The 23,718-nt window shown below is 32.1% G+C and overlaps 1 protein-coding gene across 3 annotated transcripts in view; it reads left to right on the top strand.

Moving 5' to 3' along the window:
- The window catches only part of Dync2h1 (dynein cytoplasmic 2 heavy chain 1), a 280,807-nt gene that overhangs the window by 238,458 nt on the left and 18,631 nt on the right, over positions 1-23,718 (top strand). For all 3 annotated transcript variants that reach the window (XM_063256154.1, XM_063256153.1, XM_063256152.1), the window contains 2 exons: positions 3,369-3,578; positions 9,836-9,925. In XM_063256154.1, coding sequence (XP_063112224.1) covers positions 3,369-3,578; positions 9,836-9,925 — 300 coding nt within the window. The remainder of the gene's footprint in view (positions 1-3,368; positions 3,579-9,835; positions 9,926-23,718) is intronic.

Raw genomic sequence — 23,718 nt, 5'->3', positions numbered from 1 at the left:
GCCCCCTGTCTCCATCCCTGCCACTCTGTGCTGTAAGCTACCCGTTTATCCAGAGAGGCACAGGCTGTGATGATAGCTATCAAGGTAAAGTGCAATTGGATGCCTGTGGTGCCTTGTTGTTTCACTAACATTGTAGGTATATGGCCAGTGTTCTGATCATAGGTTCAGAGGATAGCAATATGGAGTGTGACATCTAGGAGAATCTCCTTCTGAGGGTTGTAGCCATTGTTGATTCCTTATGGTCTTGTTTGGAAGTCCTATATGATGATATAGGACTTTGTTTTGTTGGGTTGGGTTTTATTCTCTTTTGTTTTGTTTGATTATGTCAAATCTGAAGGCATGAGCAGCTATTTCAAAGATAGCAGTATATTATGGTAGCAATTTTGGATATACTATAGACTTGTTTTGAAGTCCTTTATTGCATTCATTGTTTTGTTTTTATTGTTTTTATTCTGTTTGGTCTGTTTGATTTGTATTATGTCTGAAGTTATCTGTAGCTATTTTGAAGGCATCAAAAGACATTATGGTAACTATTGTTGATTTCATAGTATTTTGAAGTCCTGTATTTCTTACACTGGTTTGGTTTGATTGGTTTTATTCTATTTTATTCTCTTTAAGATAAAAACAAAATGTGACACAGGATTTCAAAACAAAATAATAGGAAATCAACAATGGTTACCATAATGCCTCTTGTTGTCTTCAAAATAGCTGCCCACACCTTCAGAAATAGTAAAATCAATCAAAAGAGAACAAAATAGAAACACTAAAAACAAAGCAAGTAATGCAATTCAGGAATTCAAAACAAGATAATTGTAAGTCCAAAATGGCTACTATAATATATCTTGTAATCTTTGAAGTAGCTGCCTATTGCCATCAGATACAGTAAAATCAAACAAGACAAAACAGAATAAAACCCAACCAAATAAAATAATGAAAGTGATATAGGACTTCAAGATTAATAGGACGTTAACAATTCAGAAGGAGATCCCCCATAGATGCTACATTCCATATTATTATCCTCTAAATAGATGATCAAACTACTGGCTTTAGGCCTGCGAAATCATTGTAGTGTTTAGTGTTTAGTGTCGTAGCTATCCTCTCAGCCTATGTTTCTCCAGATCAGCTGGTCATTTTTGCAGGGTGGAGTGTAGGGTCTTCTTGTCTCTCAGCCTGAGGAGCCACTAGAAGGAGCTGGCATAAGGTTCTCTTTTGGCGGCCTGTGCATGGTGCCAGCTCACAGGAAGGGTGTATTTTTGCACTTTTTTTTTTTTTTTTTTAGAAAATGCTTTCTTTAAAACTGTTGACTAAAGAGATATCACTGTGACCCATTTAATAGTTTCATCAAAAATTATACTACTGTATATATGTTGTATTCATTTGTTAATTATATCTACTTGAATGATAAATACTACTGTGAGTTTATTTTTGTTTAAAATTATGTAACGGTTGTTTAACATGTTGGTAGTATATATATATATATCTGTGTTCCTTATCCTTTGAGAATATATTAAAATAATTGTATTTATTCTCAGAATAGTTATGTTATACCTTTAATGAAAACTTTGGAGAGCCCTGTGAGAAATGGGTTATATCATAGTACATACTACAATACACCTTCCTGTCATTTTCTATATTTTCCCTCTATTATTATATCATTGTTTATAGACTAGTTTGCCTTTCTGTTCTTCATTTTTCTCAATATTTTAAATCTTTCATTAATCAAATTTTGAGTCCCTACCATATGATTTTTCTCCTGTTCATTTTGCTGAACTTCAACCATTAATACAAATACAACATGAAGCAAAAATGAGAGCCATAATTTTCAAAGTAGAAACAGCAACTGAAATGTTAGTAATATTTTGTTTAATTCAGTATATCCAAAATATTAGCATTTCAGCATTTGATCAGCGTGAAAAGTTGTGGCACAAGCATCGTTTTTCCTTGTAGTCTTTGAAATTTCATGTGTGTTTTACATTTATGGCACATTTCTAGGCTCATAACACTTGAATTCTATTTAAGAATTTGTGTAATTACTAGAAATCAGACTTCTTACAGTTTCAGTGCATTAAGCTTTTTGTTTCCTTTGGGATGTTCATTTAAGAAATAGTCCACTTAACTAAGTTCTTGTTCCACAAAGTAACATGAAAACAGTATATATTTGTCATGTCAATCTATAAAAAAACAGAAACCCACAAAAAACTACTTTTAAATAAGCTATTTGCTGACTTTGACATAATCTTGATAAACATTTTGATACCAGGAAGCCTGTTTTAATAAAGTAGTACAAAAGATTTACAGTTCAACTTTTATTTGACTTTATTGCTCATTGATTTAAGGTGAAATGTGTTTAGTATTACTTATTGCATGCTCTGGCCCATATAGGTAATTCTGATGATATTGTTAGATTTTTCTCTTCTCTAAATTCAGTTTTGAGTTTGCTGCGAAGTATTTAAATGTATATGTTTCAGTAGTGTTAATATTGTTAGTGCAGAGTAATAGAACTAAGAATGCCATGCCCTACCCATATGCTAAATTTGTGTTCAGGAATAACTATATGTCAGTAAAATTATTTAATGGCAGCAACTGTGCTGTATCATATTGTTAAATTACTATGGTAACTGAATGTCACAGGGACAATGCTATTGTACACAATGTGACTATATAATTAGTATTGGCTTACCTTTTGGTTTAATAAAGCACTTGCCAATTTTTGCACCAGTGAAGAACATGTAGAGAAAATTGGAATAACAGTAGTTAAAGAACAAGACTTCTCAAGTTTATCTTTTGGTACTTTTGATAATTTTAGAATATATTGAAAATTGTCTTTCTCTTTGGAAAATAATTAACCATTTAAGGTATTGTAAAATGGGATTCTTTGAGTTTGTTTTTTCTTTAAAATTTGATAAATTTCAGAATTTCCATATACCATATGATATATTACCTCTGTTAGATATAAAGATTGACTGGCCTGAGTACAAGACATTAAGGGTAGATTTCAATTGAAATATGTACTCACATTTTATTTATTGGCATGATCTTTTCTTACTGTCTTTGTAATGTCAGAGTGGTAGGTAGCTGTCTTGCTTTCTGCATTGGCTTACAGGTTACCTCCCGCCCCACTTTTTCTAATATATTGAATACTGCTTTTCAATATGTTTTTCCTTTTATCATTCTCAGTTCCCACCTTATATACCCCTTTAAATGTTAGGAATTTGCAGAATTGTCTTCTTGTGGTTTTGCAGACATAATATCTTTGGCCATTCATGAAACTTTTAAAACAGAATACATTTTAATAAGTTTTGAAGTGTTTCCATGTAACAATGATTTATATTACTTTTTAGTGAATATGACATAATTTTTTTTTTCAGAATTCAAACCTGATTCATCAGAAAGTGTTTCCTCCTAATGATCGACAAGGATCTCCAATATTATCATTCATCATGCTAGAGCAATTTAATGCCATTCGTTTAGTACAAAGTGTTCATCAGTCTCTTGCTGCTCTTAGCAAAGTTATCAGAGGAACTACCTTACTGAGCGCAGAAGTGCAAAAATTGGCAAGTGCTTTATTAAACCAAAAGGTAAGCCAATACTAATTATATGTGTGTGTGTGATTTTTTTTTTTTTTTTTTACCGGTACTAGGTATCAAACTCACGATCACACACTTGCAAGGCAGGCGCTTATGCTGCTGAGCTAAATCCCCAGCCCCAAATTATATGTGTTTTTTATTGTTTAAAGAAGCTGTTGTTATGTGTACATTTATAAGTAGTTTTTGTTATTTTTATGTACTGTATACTAAAATGGTTAAGAAGTAGCCCCTGAAAGAATTTCAGCCTGTTTGAATTCTACTTTATTATGTAGTATCCATGTAAATGTAGATTAGTTATTTGAACATATCTAATGTTCTCATTTGTAAAATGTAAGTAGTAATAGTTAATATTATTTTGATGATTGGGGTAAAGTACTTGGCACAGAATAAGTACCCTATATATGTTATTTTTGTTGGTTTTACTTTAGGGTAACTTCATTATGAATACAATAGCGTATTTATGTGATAACATTATGCAAAATGAGTTTATAGCAGTAGACAATTTGTAAGTTACTAAACATTCCCACCAATGGAGGAAGAGTTCCTTTTTCCCAGCAGCCTCTCCCTCATTTGTTATTACTTGATTTGTGGATGGTAGCCATTCTTTCTTGAGTAAGGACTCAGTGTTGTTTTAATTGGCATTACTTTAATGACCAGAGGTGTTGAAAATTTTTTCATGTCTGAATTAGCTATTTGTATTCTCTTCTGAGAAGTATCTGTTCACTTCAGTGGATCATTTTTTTATTTGCTTTTATTGAGAGGATAGCTTTCTAGAGTTCTTTATGTTTTCTAGATACTAGTCCTCTGTCAAAGGAATAGCTGGCAAATATTTTTTTCCATTTTGTAGGTCATCTCTTCATTCTGTTGTTTCCTTTGCTTTGTAGAAGCTTTTTAATTATATAATCCCATTTGTTGATTCTTAATGTATCTCATGCAATTGGGGTTCTCTTCAGAAAGTCCTTGTCTATGCCTATATCTTCAAGAGTTTTACCTATAATGTTTATTTTTTAAAAGTTGTTGAGACTTGTTTTGTGAGCAACCCTATGGCCTATCTTAGTGAGTATTCCATGTGCTAGTAAGAATGTGTGTCTTAAGATATACCATGTTGAAGTCCTGAACTATTACAATATAGAAACGTCTCTCTTCCTTTAAATTTAATAGTTTTATGTAACTGAGTGCTCCAGCATGGGTGTATATATATTTAAAAACATTTTTCTACTTGTTGAATTGATTCTTTTATCGCTATACAGTGATCTTAAGTCTTTTTATAGTTTTTGACTTACATTATTTTATCCAGTACCAGTATACTGTACTTTTTGTTTCTATTTGCATATATACCACCTTCATCTATTTGCTATGTCTATTTGTGTTTTTGTTTTAACCAATAAATATGTTTCTTGTAGAGAGCATAATCATTGGAGCTTATTTGTTTTAAACATGTTTTCAATCGGGCTGTTAATTGTATGTCTCACTACTGGGTGGCTTGAACCACAGGCAGTAAATGCATGACTGTCCCATTGGGCAGCTTTTTATTAATTAGTAAAAAAAATATGATAAAAGTTATTAGATTAATTTGTACCACTAGAATACACAATGCCCATGTATGTGGTCATACATGTGCCACCAGGGATTCAAACCAGTGGGAACATGTTAACCTATTCATCCATATTGAATCTTTGAATGGAGTAGTCTGTTTACAGTTAAGATTATTGATTATTAAAAATCCTTTTGTTGTTATTTTTGTGGATATTTTATACTTTTTTTCTTCCTTAATCTTTGTGATTTGGTAGTTTTTTTCTTCCTTGATCTTTGTGATTTGATAGGTTTTTATTATTTTTTTTTTTCTGTTTAAGAGTGATGGCTTAAGGTAGAGTGCAACTTGAATGGCTTTGCGATCTGCTCAGAGAATTGGTGGAGTGCACTTCTGGGTGTGTCTCAGTGGCCGTACAGGCATGGCCTTGAAGTCTGTTTGTGGTCCCTTGCCCCTTTCTCTCTGACATTCGTCTCATGTTTTGCTTCTTGACTACTGTGAACTGAGCAGCTTTGCTTCAGCTTGGCCTTCTACCCTGATGTTCCTGCTTTGGAGCCAGCTAATTAGGACTGCACCTCCTTAAAATGTGAACCAAATCCAACTTTTGGTTCTCTGAGCTGTGAGTGTTGTATACAAAAGAAAAGCTAATACAGTAGTATTAATCCTTTTTTCTTTTATGTGAGTTATGCACTTGTGTATATAAAAATTGGCAGTTTTAATTTTCATTTTAAGTAACATTTAAATTTCTCTTTTGTTTTCTTTATTTATCTGTTGGTCATTCAAGAGAATGATATTTAATGTCCATCTATGTGTTCGTATACTAACTATATAGGTCCTTTGATTAACTTCTGATTTTAACCTTTTATAGTCAGTGATAATACATGATATAATTTGGATTTTTAAAATATCTAAACTTGATAGTTATTGTTGTTTTGCTACTAGCATAGGATTTCTTTTAGTCATTTTAACCAAGGCTGGTCTGATGGTAATAAATTTCCTCAGTTTTTTAATTGGGCAGGTCTTTTTTGTTCCTTTATATGGTTGGCAGTTTTTGCTTGTTTCAGGACTATAAACATAATCCCATTTTACTCTGATCTATACATTGGCATTGCAGTGGAGGAATCTCCAGAACTCTGTTCATCATTTAAAACTAAAAATATACCCATTAAGCCACTTCTTTACTCTTCCCAATCCCTGACAACAGCCATTCTACTTGTCTCTGTGTGAATTTCACTCTAACGTATATCATTTAAGTGGAACTACACAGCACTTTTCTTTCATAACTGGTTTATTTCACTACGCATAATCTTTTCAGGGTTCACACTTGTGGTAACAGCCACAATTTCTTTCCTTTCCTTTTTAAAGAAAAATACAGTGCTACCTTATTTCATGAATTTAATTCTTTCCATCATCCTGCTTATAGAATTTGTTTCATCAATTCTGGAACCAATTCTGTGGCCAGAACATAGAACAATAAGTGTAAATAAGGACAAAAATGTATAATACATACTGGGAAATGGAAAGCAGTGTACTAATGGGGAGTAGAACAGGGGAGAGGAGAGGGGAGGAGGAGGATAGGAACAAAGAGAAGAAAAAATTGGAAACAGAGCCTTTGTAAATAAAAGAGGGGAAAAGGGGCTGAAGGGAGGGGAAGGAAGTGAGGAGAAAAGAACTGACATGTATCACGTAGATCAAGTTCCCTATGGGGAATGTTAACACTCTGTAATTCTAAAATGTACCCCCCCAAAATGATGCTTTGTAACCAATAAAAAGTTAAATCTTAGTATAAATACTCTATAACTTCATGGTCTGGTCCTTAATACATCAAACTAATTTTCTTTCTACTGTAGCCTTTTTTTTTTAATCTGACTTTGGAATATGAGACTCATTTTAAGAAGTTACCTCCTTGAGGAGGCTTTTCTTATTCTTGTCCTTTTAATTGGCATAACTTCATGTTTGTTTATAGTGTTTGTCACTATTAGGGAACTTATTTTATCTGTAACTCTCATTTATTGTCTGCTTTTCTATCTAGCATAAGTTTTTATCGACAAGGACTATATTATGACTTAGTATCACCAGCAAGTAACAAATGATTGACCAGTAGGTTCTAGTTAATAGATGTCTGCTTGATGCAGTGGTTAAGATAGATTGTCAACTTGATTGGCTTGGGAGCCTCCAAGGGGACTGGTAAAACACACTTCTAGGTGTGTCTGTGTAGGTCATAAAGGTGTGACTTTGGTCTATAGCTCGTCCCTGGCCCCTTTCTGGTGCACTTCCCTGCTGTTTCCCAACTACCATAATGTAAACACTTTGCTCTGTTGTGCCCATCTACCATGACGTTGCAGCCTGCTATAGGCTGAATCCCTCAGACTATAAGCCATGTTAAAGTTCTCATAGGCAGAGCAGTAGCACATACCTGTAATCCCAGCCAGGCAGAAGAATCACAAGTTTAAACTTATCCAGGACAATTTAACAAGACCCTGTTTTAAAAAAATTTTTTTAAATGGTTGGGTGTTAGTGTAAAGGCCCTATCTTCCATTCCCAATACTGCAAAACAATAGCAAACAGAAAATATCACCATTAAATTTTGAGTGTAGGATATTGTTTCCCAGCAATGGGGAAAGCCAATACGCTAGATAATTAATGCTGAAGCGAGAATAGAAAATGAAACTAACACCTGCTCCCTTCTGTGACATATCTGATGGAAAGCATGGATGGTGAAAAGAGGGTACATACTGTAAGGTTAGACCTGGGTTCAAGTTCTTTATTACTTAGTTTTTAAAGACCTCTAAAATTGACTTAACTTTACTATGTGCTTTCCCCATCTTGTAATTTTAATCTCCAGTACACAATTGTTGAATTTCAATTGGCACACTATGAAAATTTTTATAGAAATATAAATTATGTCAAAGGCAATGTTATTCTAAGGTCATTGATGAGATGGCCATTGCCAGTTCACATATCTGCTAATTCTTGAATAAATATATCACTTCCTTGTCACATGAGCCTTCCCATGAGTCATCTGAAAGTGATCAAAGGAAGTAAGAAATAAAGAACAGGACAGGGTTCTTGCGACCTAATCTCAGAAGTGACGTCATTACTTTTGCTATATTCTTTTGTTATGAAAATGTCACAATGAGCAATTCACATTTAAGGTGAATGGATTTCACAGAAACATGAATACAGTGTAGCAGAGATCACTGGAAACATCTTAGAAATTGCTTAATTATTTATCATATGTGGTAAGCACTATGAAAAGGAGACATAACAGGAAAAGTATACTATGGTGAATATAAACACCTGGTACTGTGTATCAGTTGTTTATTTCTTGATTAAAAAAAAAACAGAGAATATCAACTTTTAAACATTTTTATCTTCCAAGCGTGATGTCTGAGTAGGTCTTGGCATGAAAGCTTATTTCATCCACACAGCCCCCCCACGTGGCTAGTAAGTCAGGAGGCTGACAGTTTGGAGCCTCTGTTTATTGCCACGTGGGCCTCTCCAAAGATAGGAAGGGCTCCACAAAAGGGGGCTAGGTTCCAACAAGAAGGACATCTCCACAGAAAAGAGATCAATCTCTTCACAGTCTTGAGCTGGAAACTGGCTCTGCCTCACCTGCATTAAATTCTATTGCCCCAAATAGTCATTGGGCCAGTATTTAAGGAGTGAAGATGGACCGCATCTCAGTGTCAAAGAATTTGGGATGTTTTATGATAACAGTTTTTGGTTTAAAGCATAATTCTGGCTTTTATCTACCACATTTTTAAGGTTTATTTTGTTTCTATGAAGTAACTAAATTAGATGTTTTCTAAGGCCCTGTGTGTGTGTGTGTGTGTGTATATATAAAATAAAGATATATATATCTATGGTATACACTATACATATTCCCATTTTCTATAAATCACTGATATATTCTAGCATAAGTAATTTCATGACAACATAATCAGAGATTATTTAGGGTATCAAGTTAATATTCAGAAAAATAAGACATTAAGAAACTTATAACATTTATATTTGGAAAATGCAGATAACCCTTACCAAAAAAAGTGATAATTATACTGTAATAATTATGAACTTACAGAATGCCTGTGAAGTAAAGAAGTATGCAGCAATGTAGAATGCCAGCTAATAGGTCAATATTCATAAGTTGTACAAGACAGCTATTTTTCAATCAGTGTTTTTGCTTTTTACTTTTCCTTCATACTATATATTTCATTATAGCTTCAGGGTAAATGTTCTATTAATACAGCTTTATTATTCAAATAAATTCTTGTGGGACCAGTGATTTTTTTATCTTACATTTTTAGACCTGTGACATTTGATTTCGTTATACACTAAATATTGTTTTGAGAAAATATGATTGACTTTTTTTGTTGTTGTTGTTTTGGTACCTGAAATCAAACTCGGGACCTTGCAGTTGCCAGGCAGGTGCTTGTCCTGCTGAACTATATATATCCCCAGCCCTTAACTTCTATGCATGTTGAATTCATTAGTTTTTTTATTTCAAGAATTTTTACTTTTAAAAAAATGCTTTCAAGTAAAACAGTTCATTATTTTTATTATTGACTTGAAATGAAATTAAAGAAAAACAAATGTATATCTTAATGAAATCATGATATGGAAATGTGAATTATGCCAAACTTTTTTCCTGTTATACTAATATAAAAATATTTATGTAATATGTATAAACTTAATCTTGGCCCTTTTAAAATTACAGTGTCCTCTCACATGGCAGAACAAGTGGGAAGGCCCAGAAGATCCCTTACAATACCTTAGAGGCCTGGTTACTCGTACCCTTGCTCTACAGGTAAGTAGAAAATATTTAGTAACTATAGTGCATGACTGTTGTATTATAGGCATACATATTAGAAATAATTAGAAATGTACAAGCAAGTAACTAAATACCACAAATTAGAATCACTTAGTGTTTATTGCCTGTGTCCAGTCCCAAATTGGTTCTCTTCTATTGGACTGTATTAAGTCTGAATTAGGCCTAAGTTGGGCACTATGTATTACAGTGCTAAAGTGCCACATGTGTTAGCAGATACCAATGTTACATTGGCTTCTTTCCACCCCGTCACCTCACAATGCTGGGAAACAGAGTTTTTCCCAGCATACGTGTTGGCCTCTACCTCCCTCCGTGGTGTATTTCTGAGATTCTTATCCTCAGATGCTGCTTCCTTTCTTTTGCTACAAATTAATATTCAGGCACAGAGTTGATCTGTAGCATGTCATCAAGGTTCTTGTTGCCTTAGCTACATTTAGCTTCTTTAGTGTCTTGGTTACCTTTCTCTAGTTGCTGAGACAAAACATCCAACACCCAAAGTGAAACAAGGAAAGTTTTATTTCATTTAAAGTTTTGGAGGTTTCAGCCCATAATCAGCTAGCTCCAAGGTGGTGTGGCAGTCCTTCATGGTGACTGCAAGTGAGAAGAGCAAAAGGGCAATAGGGGGAAAGCATGCCTCCTTTCTTCCCTTGAATTGTATGCTGGCTCCCTGCCCCTGGGCAGATGCAGCACTCACACCCCAATCCCAGCACCGGACAATGAACCATTCACAAACACTAGACCCAGCCACCTCCATGACTGCATGAGGCTTTGGGGGGAACACTTAAACAAACCATAGCATTTAGCTTTCTAAATAGCAGGTTATGTGTATTGGCCACTTCAAGAAGATTGATTTTTCACTAGTTCTTCTGTCTCTTAACTAACCCTGACTGTTTACAGGAATCTGACTGAAATTGCTAGATCTAGAAATGTCTCATTACTCCTACATTCATCTAAATAGCTCCTGTCATTTTTAAGTATAAAATGTGCTAGTTGCCTAAATTTCAGCTTCACACGTCTTTATTCCAGCCAAGTATTTAACAAGTATTTAAAACACGTATTCAACTTTTCAAAAGATCTAACCAAAGGTAGAAAGAATATATATAAGAACTGAGACCAACTCTCATATTAGACATTTATGTAATTTACATGGAATTTAGTGATATAACCTATGAGCTAGACATTATTATTGATATTTTAAAGATGATAAAAATAAACCCCAAAACTAAACAATAGATTAAATAGTAAAAAAGAGAAGGTACATTGAAGTGCCTTTTTTATAATAGCATATCAGATATTTAAATCATATGTAACTCATTAGTAGCATTTAAAAAGACTCTCTCCTTCCACCTTACCCTTTGAAGCTATTTTATACTTTTACGCTTTCTAGCTTAGTTTACACTTAGGCTTTTTTCTTTTGTATCTACTTTACTGATTTTTTGTCTCCCTGATTGCTAAAATTGGATTCCTTGAGAGTAATGTTATCCTTTTTGTTTTACTTTGGAAAGTTTTATAGGTCTTTGTATTCCTGGAATAGAAAATTCTTCATTTTCCTAAGTCTTCTAGTCTTTATAGTACAAGCAGTATTAAGTGCTCCTTAAAATTATAAGTACTAATTATGAGAAAGACTTATAAAAACAAATTTTAAAAGTCTATGTGTGGCTCTAAAATGTCTGGCATTCTTCTTTAAAAAAATTATTTATGTAAGAGAAAAATAGATACTGAAAAGAATAAAAAAAAGCAAAAGAGTCAAATAACAACAAACCCAAAACAGTAACAGGATAGGTTCTCAAAACAAGATGATAGGAAGTTAACAATGCTTGTAATATTGCATATTGTTACCTTCAAAAGAGGTGCTTAGATTACCAGATACAGATTTGAAAAATTGATCTAATCATATGAGTATTAACTGTTCTTTTCTAAGAACTAATGGAATTAGTAGTATAGTCTTAGCTATCCTGTGTGTGTATGTGTGTGTGTGCGTGTGTGTGTTTCCTTTTCTCTTTGTTCTTTCCTCCTTCCCCATATGCCAGTTACTTTTCCTCTCTGAGTAATTTCCTACCCTTACACAATATTTATTGTGGTTTTGGATTGATTTTCTCTTTCAGTTTCTTATCTTTATATTATACTTAGAAGAAAAACCTTCTGGGTATCTTATCTAAGCGTCTACATTTGTGTGTGTGTGTGTGTATGTGTGTGTGTGTGTGTGTCTGTATACCTAGTAGTGGGGTTAATATGAAATTACTAGTAACAAAAATTTCACTATATTTTAGTGAAGGATATAGATAATATGTTAATAATAGAATTACATAAAAGATAAATTTTGGATAAAATCCTGAAATCTAAGTTTAATACACAGCCAGACTTTTAGATTACCATCATCCTAGAATGAACTTATGTTTTAATGCATAAAATTTTAGACATGTAACTTAAGTATTGCTATGGCTGTAATTATTACAAAATTTTAAGAATTAAATTTTATACATTAATTCCGCATCACTTTCAACTAATAAATTCTTCCTAGGGTTAACTGTCTCGCATGGCTGGAATACTAAACAGTAGTTTAGTGATAGTTTTATAGAAGCAGTTCTACAAAACACTGTGCTGCTTTTCCAAAAATTCATGTTGGTTTACAAATCTGACAGTATATCAACATGACATAATTAGTTTTCAAGGTAACAAAATCTTTACAGAATTTCTGTCTGTATTTGCAGCCTTCCTCATATACATGTCAATTTTTACAGCTTCTTGTGACAGCATAATAAGAGGATCCGTATAACAGAAATACTTTAAACTCTTAGGGCAAGTTTAGTTTTTTGAAGAATTAGCAGAATCTAACAATCTCCCAGACAAGTAGCCAGTAATTGTTAGTAATATTGTCTGTGTTAGTATATTCCTATTTGCAGAATACATTTCTAGATTTTTGTTGTTTTGTAGCCTTTTTTTTTTTTTGCCATTTGTAGGCTTTTTTTACATATTCTTTGAATACTGTTCAGTAGTATATAACAGAACAGTTGAAAAATGTGTTGTGTGTTATGTAGTATTACTTTTGGTAACGAACAACAGAAGTGGTTGACGCTTTGCTGTTTGTAAGTATATTCTGACAAATAAATCTGGCATTTCTGAACACACAGTGGAAGGTTGTGAACAAAACATTGTGTGTGATTCCTGTACTTCCACCACTTTTTTTTTTTGTCAATGATAATTTTGCTCATTTTCTATTCTGTAATGCACCTTACAGGTTTTGATTTTGATTTTTTGTTTAGGTTTTTGAGACTGTATAATCCAGGCTGTAGTCTTGAACTCACTATGTGGCCTAGGCTGGCCTCAAACTCATATCAATTTTCATGCCTGTTTGGAGTCACCTGTTTACAACTAGAAGTATCTTCACCAGAAAAGAAAGCATTTTTTTTGGTTTCACTGTGTTAATTTACACATTATCACACATTGAAAGAATTTTTAGCTGTACGTGTATATCTCACTGTGGTACATACTATTGAAGTAGGCCATTGAGTAGTCTTTTGAAAAACACCAAAACTAGGAACATTTTACATATAGTACACATAATTTAGGAAAATATTTTTCAATAACCTTTTCTCCAAGGAATCTTGAATATAAAATCTGTGACTTTAGCAAGTCTCAGAACTTTAACATCATCTCCTGAAAGTTACTAACAACCCATATCACTGATTTTGCCAAGTTTTGAACCTTTACAGATTTAAAACCTCAAAAAGAAATTTTCTAGATAGTCTTTTAATGTGTATAGTTTTGAAAATTAATTGTATCACATATTTACTCATTTTATTTTTTATCAATTTTTTTCAGTTTTTTGATTTTGATTTTTATTTAGGTTTTGAGACTGTATAATCTAGGCTACAGTCTTGAACTTATTATGTGACGTAGGCTGGCCTCAAACTCATGGCAATCTTCATGCCTTACCTTCCCAAGTGCTGGAATACAGGTGCACACCACACTCAGCACAAATACTTTTATAAGTGATAATATACTCTTTTAAATTCCTTGAAAATTATGATATGGCAAAGTTGATTTTCTGTTGTTATTTTATGCTTATGAAATGGGAAGTATGCCTAAATAAGACCTCTTGAAGAATGTGTGAAGTTTTCATAAATAGAATTAAATAACTTAAAATTAATTTAATTTTTATAAATATTGTTTAGTATTAAAAATGTCAGTATATCAAATTATTCTACAATGGTCTGGATTTCTATGTATAGTTATATGTATTGCAGACTAAATATTAGACTATATATTACAGACTACATATTCTAATTAATTATATATATAATCTACTTTTGTTAGAATATTACTAAAACTTAACTAAAATGTATCTAACATTATTTCTTACATTTACTCCGATATATTATACTCTTAATATTATCAACGTTTATCTATTATTTTACCATAAATTCTTTTTGAAATAAAATTTTCACAATAGTTTTTAGGTTTTACTCTTAAAGTAATACGTATTTATAGTTCAGAGTAAGATAATTTCATATAAAGGGTGATATTCTCTTTGGGTGCCTTTTAAAATGCTTGTTTAGATATGGTAATGAATAATATTTGAAGTAAATCTAAATGTAATACCTTATTGAGTTTACTATCATCAGAAGGTAAAGGCAAATAACAAATCATGGTCAAATTTTGAAACTGAACTAAACTTCATTTCAAATACCAAGGTGTGCTATAAAAAGAATTGATGCAGATTAACAGAACTGGAACTAAACATGCTAGAAGTAACCCTTTAGTAAGAGCGATCAAGGAATGCCTCTTAGGAGGTAATATTTAAAGTGTGAGAGAGTGAACTATGAGGGGGAACTGTGGGGGGAAAATCTAGGCAGAGGGTCCAGTAAATGCAAAACCCTATTAAAAATAAGTTTTCTTTTTCAAGGAATTTAAGAGAAATCCAGTATAGCCACTATATAAATCAATATAGAAATTTCTTAAAAAACTAAAAATAGAAATGCCATTTGATCCAGCTATAGCTCTCTTATGTATAGTCTCCCAAAATTAAAGCCACCATATTATAGTAGTACATGTATACCCATGTTTATAGAAGTCCAGTTCACAATAACTAGACTCTGGAAACAGCTTAGATGCCTGTCAGCAGACAAAGAAAATGAAGTATGTGTTTACAGTAGAATAGGAATCACTTGCAGCAAAATAGATAGAACTTAACACCATAATGCCAAGTGAGACAACAAAGTTAAATATCACATGGTTTCTCTTAGATGAGAAACCTAAAATATAAATAAAATAGAGGAGAGATGGTAGGAAGCAATAAGCTAGACTTTCCGGAGATGGGGGGGTGAGCATAAAGCTGTGTGTGGGGGAGTGGTAAGAGGGTAGAAAATGATAAAGATACATTATGTGAATGTACCAGTTCCCCCAAAGGAACATCACTATTATGAATTGCAAACATGCATAGAATTTTAAAATGAAGTGTAATAGGGAGGCCAGGTTTGGCTAAAGCAAAGAAAGTCTTACTGAAAATTAGGTGAGATGCATAGCCAGGAACTGTGACATACGGATTCATGTGGGCTTGCTACAGGCTGTTAATCCAGTCTGAGTTCAGAAGTTAGTCGATACTTGCTTGAGAGCAGGAGACTGTAGGATTGATTACTCAGTGGGTCAGGGGCTAGACAAACCTTTTAGAGCTTCAGTGATACAGCTGCTGAGGCACATGTGCCGTAAGTTCACCAGCACTGGAATGCAGAGAAGAATGCAAGCAGGATGACCAGGAGATCTCTGCAGTAGTACCAGTGGGGTTGTGAAGATTTTATACGTAGTGCAGTGGCTGTGAGGTAGAAAAGTGGTAAGATTTTTATAGTAGACATGGATTTGGTTATGGAATACAAGGGAGTTACCAGACATGATTTCAAAGCTTTGACCTGAACGATTGGTTGCAGGATACTAGTAATGGAGTATATTTCTTAGGCATGAGGGAAGTGGTCTTGTATATTAAGGTGTGTATGTGTGTGTATGGTGCAGTGTCCCTGCTGATTGCACTGAGAGTCTTGTGGATGCTAGGCAAGAAGTCTAGCACTGGACTACATCTCCAGCTTGAAAATTCTGATTTAGACATACCTAAAGAACTGTCAAAGAAATAATTGACAAGAAAGAAGTTGGAATAAGGAATACAAAATTGGCAGACATCAGCATTATCAAGATGGCTTGCAAAACTATAGCACTTGTCAATTTTTGGCCCTGTGGTAAACTCCAGTATGTCAGATTCTGTAGGGAGATTAGACAGAGATCATTGAGTGGCAACATGAATGACACTGGTGATGTTGAGGAGTTGATTTGAGAAGTTCTGAAGGATGAAAGTTTAGCCTTACAAGTGAAAGAGTAGAACAAAAAGTAGCACAGATAAATAGTGCAGTAAATACTGGAAAGAGGGGCCAAGGAGTGATTGTTTTACCATGTCTGTGTCCAATGAAAATAAAAATATTGATGATAAAGGGAAAAATAATTTCAAGAGTAAAGTTTTGGGGAAGGCAAGAGGAGATGAATCCTAGTGTACTTATTGAAGAATTAGCTTTCATTAGAAGTGTAAGCTACTCATGAAATAAATTATAAATTATAAACAGTAATTAAGAAGGGAGCTATAAAATGGGTAGATAGTAGAAATCCCTGGCTTAACATATTATAATTAAATACTATACCAAAAGCCATTTGTAATAATCTTTTAAAGTGGCTCAGATTCTGCATGCAGCCTATCTGGATTCAGTCCATGCAATGTAACTTACTTGTCATTGGAAAGGTCCGAGGAGATGATCAATAAAAACATAAGTAATGAAATTTTATTTTCCAGTCTTTTCTGTGTAAGATGGTAGAAGAGAATCATAAAGTTTACTGAAATAATATAGTAATGCTTTGTATTAGCCATCAAGCCTAGAAACATACATTTATAGTTTTGAGTTTTATTTAAATTTAAAAATTCTACACACTAGAATAGACTCTCTACCTTTTCATTAGTTAAGTGTATTAAAATAAGAAAATAGTACAATTTTTAAAATTAAGAAAATAGAAATTTTAAAAATAAGAAAATAGTAGTATTTTAAAAAAACAAGGTATACTCAGTTTCCAATCAGATTAAGACTGTGTATATTAAGATAATACATTTAAACAAGCTAAAAAATTGGTCCATTGGAAATCATTCTAGAGGCTAAATTCTTCTTAAGATTCTTTGCATGGCTTGAGTATTTTCAGCCTGCTGTGTAAGATAAAGGATAATAAGTTACCTTGTCCCAGAGACTCTGTGTTTATTTCCAGATCGCATGTCCAGACTTTGTTCTTAAGAGATTTATTATAGTTGAGTTTTTTAGGCAATGAGAAATCCTTCAAATTTCATAAGTACCTAGGTTTATTAATAATATTTTATTTCTGGTTGATATGATTAATTTAGGTAAAGATTTTTATTAATTCAAGGTTTGAGTATTGGTATAAAAATAATACCTAATAAAATGAGTATCAAGAAACACTTGGATTTTAAAACATTTCCAATTTCCTAATAAATACTGAAAAATCTTAGTCTTTTCATATACTAGAAGTACAATTATAAAGGATGGTTAACAAGCAACAAGTCACTTTTAGAATTTAAAAACCCTTCGGAAATGTCCTTCACATGTAAGGAGATAGAATCTGTGCTTACTGTGTCAATGCTGCTTAAATCTGAAATAAAATAAAATTTCTGTAGAAAATTTGGGATATTAAATTTAAGGGTAATAGTAAACAAAGGAGGTAGCTTGCTTATTATATTTGTAGTGCTTTCCAATGGAATGAATGGTTGTTCATATATGTATATATTTTTCTACCATTTGCTAAATACCATTCAGTAAAATTGTGTTCTGTTCACAAGTCAGTGTGGAGAAAATTTCGTATTTAATTTTATAAGTTATTTGTGATCATTATCATCACATATGTTTGGAACATTATTTAATTAAAAATATTACCGAGAATATAAAAAGGAATATTTTAGGTAAGAAATCAGTACTCTGATCTTCATCTCTTCATTTAAAAAGCATTGTAAAATCTCATGTAAAAACAAATTAAAGCTATAATTTCTTTTTCTTTTTCTTTTTTTTTTTTTTGGTCTTTTTCCTTTTTTATCGGTACCAGGGATCGAACTCATGACTGCCTGCTTACAAGGCAGGCATTTATGCCGCTGAGCTAATCCCCAGCTCCTAAAGCTATAATTTCACATGCTGAATTCATTTGGCTCAGCTCAAGACCCTGAATTGCTTCACTATAACATATGAAAATTTTCCATTCAATAATAGTAAATTGTTAAGTACCATTTTTATAAATTAATGTGTATTTTCAAAGTCACCAATGAAAAGTGAAGTATTATCAATTTGGATAAAACAAGACCACCCATGATAGCTATAAGGCATCATGGCAGTGCATTTTAAATGTTAAGATAGAAATTTGTTAAAAGTAAAGCAATGGCAAGTAATACTTTGTCCTAGTAGCAGCCCAAAGAATTGTCTTAAATATTTTATTGTCAGGCAGATGACCAGAGATAACAACCATTGTTTATAATGATAAATGGATGATATCATCAGAAGAACTTAACATTACTAAACTTTTACCCAATTTCAAAATAAGATTTCTTTCAGTGCTTATTAATAATTGAAAATGTTTTAAAATCCAAGTGTTTCTTGATACTCATTTTATTAGGTTTTTTTTTTTTTTTTTTTTTGTCTTTTTTGTTTTTATCGGTACCAGGGATTGAACTCACAACTGCCTGCTTGCAAGGCAGGTGCTTATGCCACTGAGCTAAATCCCCAGCCCCCTAGGTATTATTTTTATACCAATACTCAACTGAGAATTACAGAACAAATAGATAAATCTAAAATTAAAATTACTGATTTCAATACTTGTCTCTCAGTAATTAAAAAAATAGAAAATCAGTAAGATTATGACTTGACCAACATTGTTAACATGATACCTTCAGAGCAGTTTTCAATATTAGCATATATATCCTTTGCAATTGCACATAAAACATTTACAAATATAGATCATGTTCTGGACTATTAAACAAGTATCAACAAATCTAATAGGATTCAAACTATGTAAATTATGTTCTCAGTCCACAATAGAAAGTTGTTAAAAATCAGTGCCAGAAAGATTTAAGGAAAATCCTCAAGTATTTGGAAATTAAATACTCACTTAACTCATAGGTCAAAAAAAATAGCCCAAAGATTTGAAAATTAACTATCTTGAAGTCAAAACACAATATATATTAAAATTTGAGAGATTCAGAAAAAATTAAAGTCAATTCATTACATTATTAAAGTTCTCTAGAGTTTGTAGGCAAGGCAACCTTCATATGGAGAACAAGGGGCATGAAAACATTAAGGTTCCTACAGTTAAAAATGATTAGAGCTGGAGAAAGCTAAGTCCGATTCAATCTCATTGCATCAAATTCTGATTTTTACATTTTATTCTCAAAACACACTGACTACACTTAAAAGAGAACACTTAATTTCTTTGGCTTTCTGCTATGGAGAGTAATGTAACTGGTGAACTTAGTGGCACATCATTATAATGATAAGGAGGTATCGGATTTAGGATAAATCATACTCAAAAAATGGTAATACCTAGTAGTATATCTATTCCTTGAAGCTGGTATAACAAACTTTAACAAGAAAGTCTTAATTTTCCTAAAATATTCTGGGGTTTTAATTCTAGTATAATTCTTGGTAATCTGTCTTATTAATGAACTGCAGTTTATTACCAGCTATTGAGCCAGTGATTTGATAAACTTCTTATACATAAACCTATTAACATGCTAATAACTTGTATTTTTAATGCCTGTCAAAAGAATGGCCATACTTATTTTTATTCTGGATAAATTGTATCTTGGTTCTTGATGAGTATATTTTCAAATCCCTAATAAATTGGGAAAAAAAGATGAAGGCTTATAAAAGATGACACAGAAAGAATGATTGTCTAAATTACTTGTTTTTTACATTAAACATTTTATAAGGAACACAGCACATTAAAACAAACTAGAATGTTATCAGTTTATTAATGCATTTCAAGTTACATAATTATTATTGCATGTAAGATAATCATTAACAGTCTATAGGCCAGGCCTATTGAAATGATACATTTTGATGTTTTCTTCTGACATTTTTTCTGTTATTAAAATAACATTTCATCTAAATATGTGTATATACATTTCACATTCTTGCAAGCATATTAGATTATGAATATTTCCATTGTTATTAAATATTCTTCAAATTGAGTTTTATTGGCTGTTGAGTTTCTTTATTGTACTGATACAATCAACTAATTTCTATTATACTTATGAATCTAATTTCTTAGAAGTAATGTTAAATGAGCATGTTATAGATAATCTCTGATTTAATTTAAATTCTAAGAAAAGGAACTACTGAATAAAAGGTTTTTAATGTTTTTAATCATTTTGAGATATTTTATAAAATCATTTTATTGAAATTTTAACTGATATATATGTCTACAAAAATTTTATGCCTGTTGCACACTTACTGGCATTTAATATTTATCATTTCTCCTACTATTCTGATGAGCTAAAGTCTGAATTTTACATAAGTATTGGTGATGGTATGTCTTTATAAATGTGTAAATAATTTGCCATTGTGTTACTAACTCATTTTCATATTTGTGGTTAGTATATTTTTAACCTATTTAATGACTTTTACTTAATCTAATGTAAATCTTTTCCTTGGTAAAGTTCATCATACTTTAATCAGTTACATAATGTTTTTTTCTTTATCTAAGTGTTTTTAATCTCCATTAGTCCATGAAATAATATTCTGTTCTGAATTTTAAGTAGCACTGTTGTCAGAATGTGAATTGAAAATTGAAATTTTTTCTATAGCAGTTAACCGTTTTCCCTGAGTATCATGTATTGAATATTTTTAAAAACTTTCTAATCACCTGCTAAGTTTTACTTGATTATGATTATAAGAGTGAAACACAAGTTTTTCTTTGTGTCTGCATACATATTTCATAAATGTATATGACAGTGGGACAGTTTTTGTACCCCTTTGGATATAACCAGTATATTTAAGTTTATCCCAATTATTTTATTTCTAATTTTATGCTTTTGGCCCTTGAATTTTTCAAGGTTGTTTTGTGCCTTTAATTGTTTTACAATAATCATTTAGATTTAATTCTACATTTAACTTATATCACTGCTTATAACCTTACTTTTATATCCTTCAGAATCTTAATTTACATTAAGTAAAAGCATTGGAGACCGTGTATAATTTTAAGAAGACAGAGATGCATATATTTTCTGAGCTCTTAACCTTTTAAATTTTTTGATTATATTACAACTGAATAAATTAATTAGACATAATATTCTTGAAGAAATAACAATTTTCCTTTAAAATTATGGAAATAATAATCCATAAAGAAGTGGAATTCTCATGAAACTATTTATTTCATGTGTAATTTTTCACTCCCTTGAGTGACTGTAAAGTAATATAATTTGAATTCATAAATCCTTCTTTATAATCTGCATTAAATGCAATGCTGTACTATTTTAAGATTATCCCTGTCACATGGGAAAGTCATTTATATTTATATATTAGTAAGGAAACTATACTAGATATCTCCATGATTCTTTCCAGTTTAGAATGCTACCTATTCTAAGGTTGTGATTGGTGTAGCATACAAGAAATTGCCCTGTCCATGCATCCTTTCCATTCTGTTAGGTATTTACTCACTTATTTTCATAATTACATTTTTATCAGACTCATCAATGTAAAAGATCAGTCATATGTGAGATAGAGACCTTATGTTCTGTCTCTGTTAATCCTTTCAAAAGAGCATAACCTCTCACCAGAAGAAGAAACATTTACTGAAAAATGTCAACTAATGTGTCTACAACTTTATTTACTGCAACTGATTTGCGTATGCACATCTCTTATTAAAGATAGTACTATTTGTTTCCATACTTATGAGTATAAATATTGTTTTAAGTATAAAAGTGTTTTTTCCACTATGAAGTTTATTGCTTAAACATTTATATATACTAAAATAATGTTAAACTTTTTCTTATCAAAAAATATCTTTACGTTAATCTACCTTTTAAGCTTAGAAGAATAATGTTATTTTTTTCCTATGAACCAGTAAAAATTTTACCAAGTGAACTTTGTCTCCTTTACTAGTTATATTAATCTCAAGTTTAATGAAGTAAAAATGTGATTATCTAACACAATCTAACTTTTAATTAATTTGAACATACGTACATCAGGCTCTAGCAAGGACTGTTTTAGGGATATTTGAGTTCAAATTTAATTTTAAGACATTAAAGAAATAGTATTATAATTGGAAATATGTGGATATTAAATGATTATTTTAATAAACTTGTAAAATAACAAATATTACTTAAAAAGATGGTGTAAATAATTTTTTTACTGTTCAACTAAGGAAAGAAATTATTTGGTAGCAAAGCAAGTGAAAAATTAGCTCTGTGTAATTTATTTGAGAATACTTCATGAAATGTTATTGTAAAAGATATTGAGAAAAATATATGTAATGAGATCTCTTAAAATCTTTTTTACATGGAAAATCAATCACCCATTGGGAAGCAGGATATGAGAAAATTTGCTAAAGGATTTGAGTACTAGTTAAGGGCATTTAGAAATTAATGCAAATACAGTGGCTTCAAAAGATTTTAATTACTCCTGATCTTGGCAGAGAAATGTGAATGCTTAGATAAATATTAGGCTGTTACTGTACATACAACAAGCACATCTTTTCTATAAAAGTAATAAGTAAACATAATTTTTCCTTGACTGTTTATAAATCATGCAAAATAATAAATGAGAATTATCTTACGTTTTTAACAGCTGGCATTATGGTGGTACTTACCATCTCAGTACCAGCTGAAGTAGCAAGCTGTTTAGAAACCATATGTCTGTCATGGTATACAGTATGATTTAGGTCAGAAATATCACTCAAACCTCTCGTGAGCTCAGTAGCAGGGATTTTGATCATGGGACTCTGTCCACTAATCATGTCAGAAGTTGAGTGCATTGTTGGGAGGTGAGGCCTGGTTAGTCACAGGGACTTGACCTGCAAAAGGGTACAGTTAGTTCCCTCTCTGCCTCTTCTCTTTACTTTCTGCTTCCTGGCTGCAGTGATATGAGCAAGCCGCTATCCTTCCCTCAGACTCTTCAGCCATCACCACGTCCTTTCAGCCTTGGGACCAGCTGACCGTAGACTGAAAGTGTGAGCTAAAATAAACCTGTCTTCCTTAAGTTGTGGGTGCCAGGTATTGTGTCTCAGAAAGTGACTAAGACAGCACATTAGCACCTGCAGGAAATAGAAACAAATCACTTATGGCTACCAGAGTTTATTCCCAGATTCCAGCATCTATGTGACCTTAGGCAAGACCTTTAATGTCACTGAATTCCATTTTCACATTTGCAAAATGGATACTAACAGGGTTGTAGTAAGCACAAAATCAGGTAATACACGAAAACTATTTAAGCATTGCAAAAGACATTTTTGTTCCAAGAGACAATTTTTAAAATATTTGTTAAGCACACCTTATGTAGATATTTATTACTTCAAATAGAGTTTAGATTGATTTATAAAATGGTAGATGAATACACGATGACCACTTTAAGTCACCTGTTGACAAAGAATTATTTCTTCTTGGACGTTACCTTTCACTAATAATTTAATTCAGTAAGGTGGCAGATCCAGACCTGGATCCCTGATTTGGTTTGTATTGCCCCTGCATGAGGATC

This window comes from Cavia porcellus, unplaced genomic scaffold (genome assembly GCF_034190915.1).
Source record: "Cavia porcellus strain 051 isolate PalLab524CR breed Dunkin Hartley unplaced genomic scaffold, mCavPor4.1 scaffold_9, whole genome shotgun sequence".
Lineage (NCBI taxonomy): Eukaryota > Metazoa > Chordata > Mammalia > Rodentia > Caviidae > Cavia > Cavia porcellus.
The sequence above is the reverse complement of the archived record's forward strand: the minus strand, read 5'-3'. Positions and strand labels throughout refer to the sequence as shown.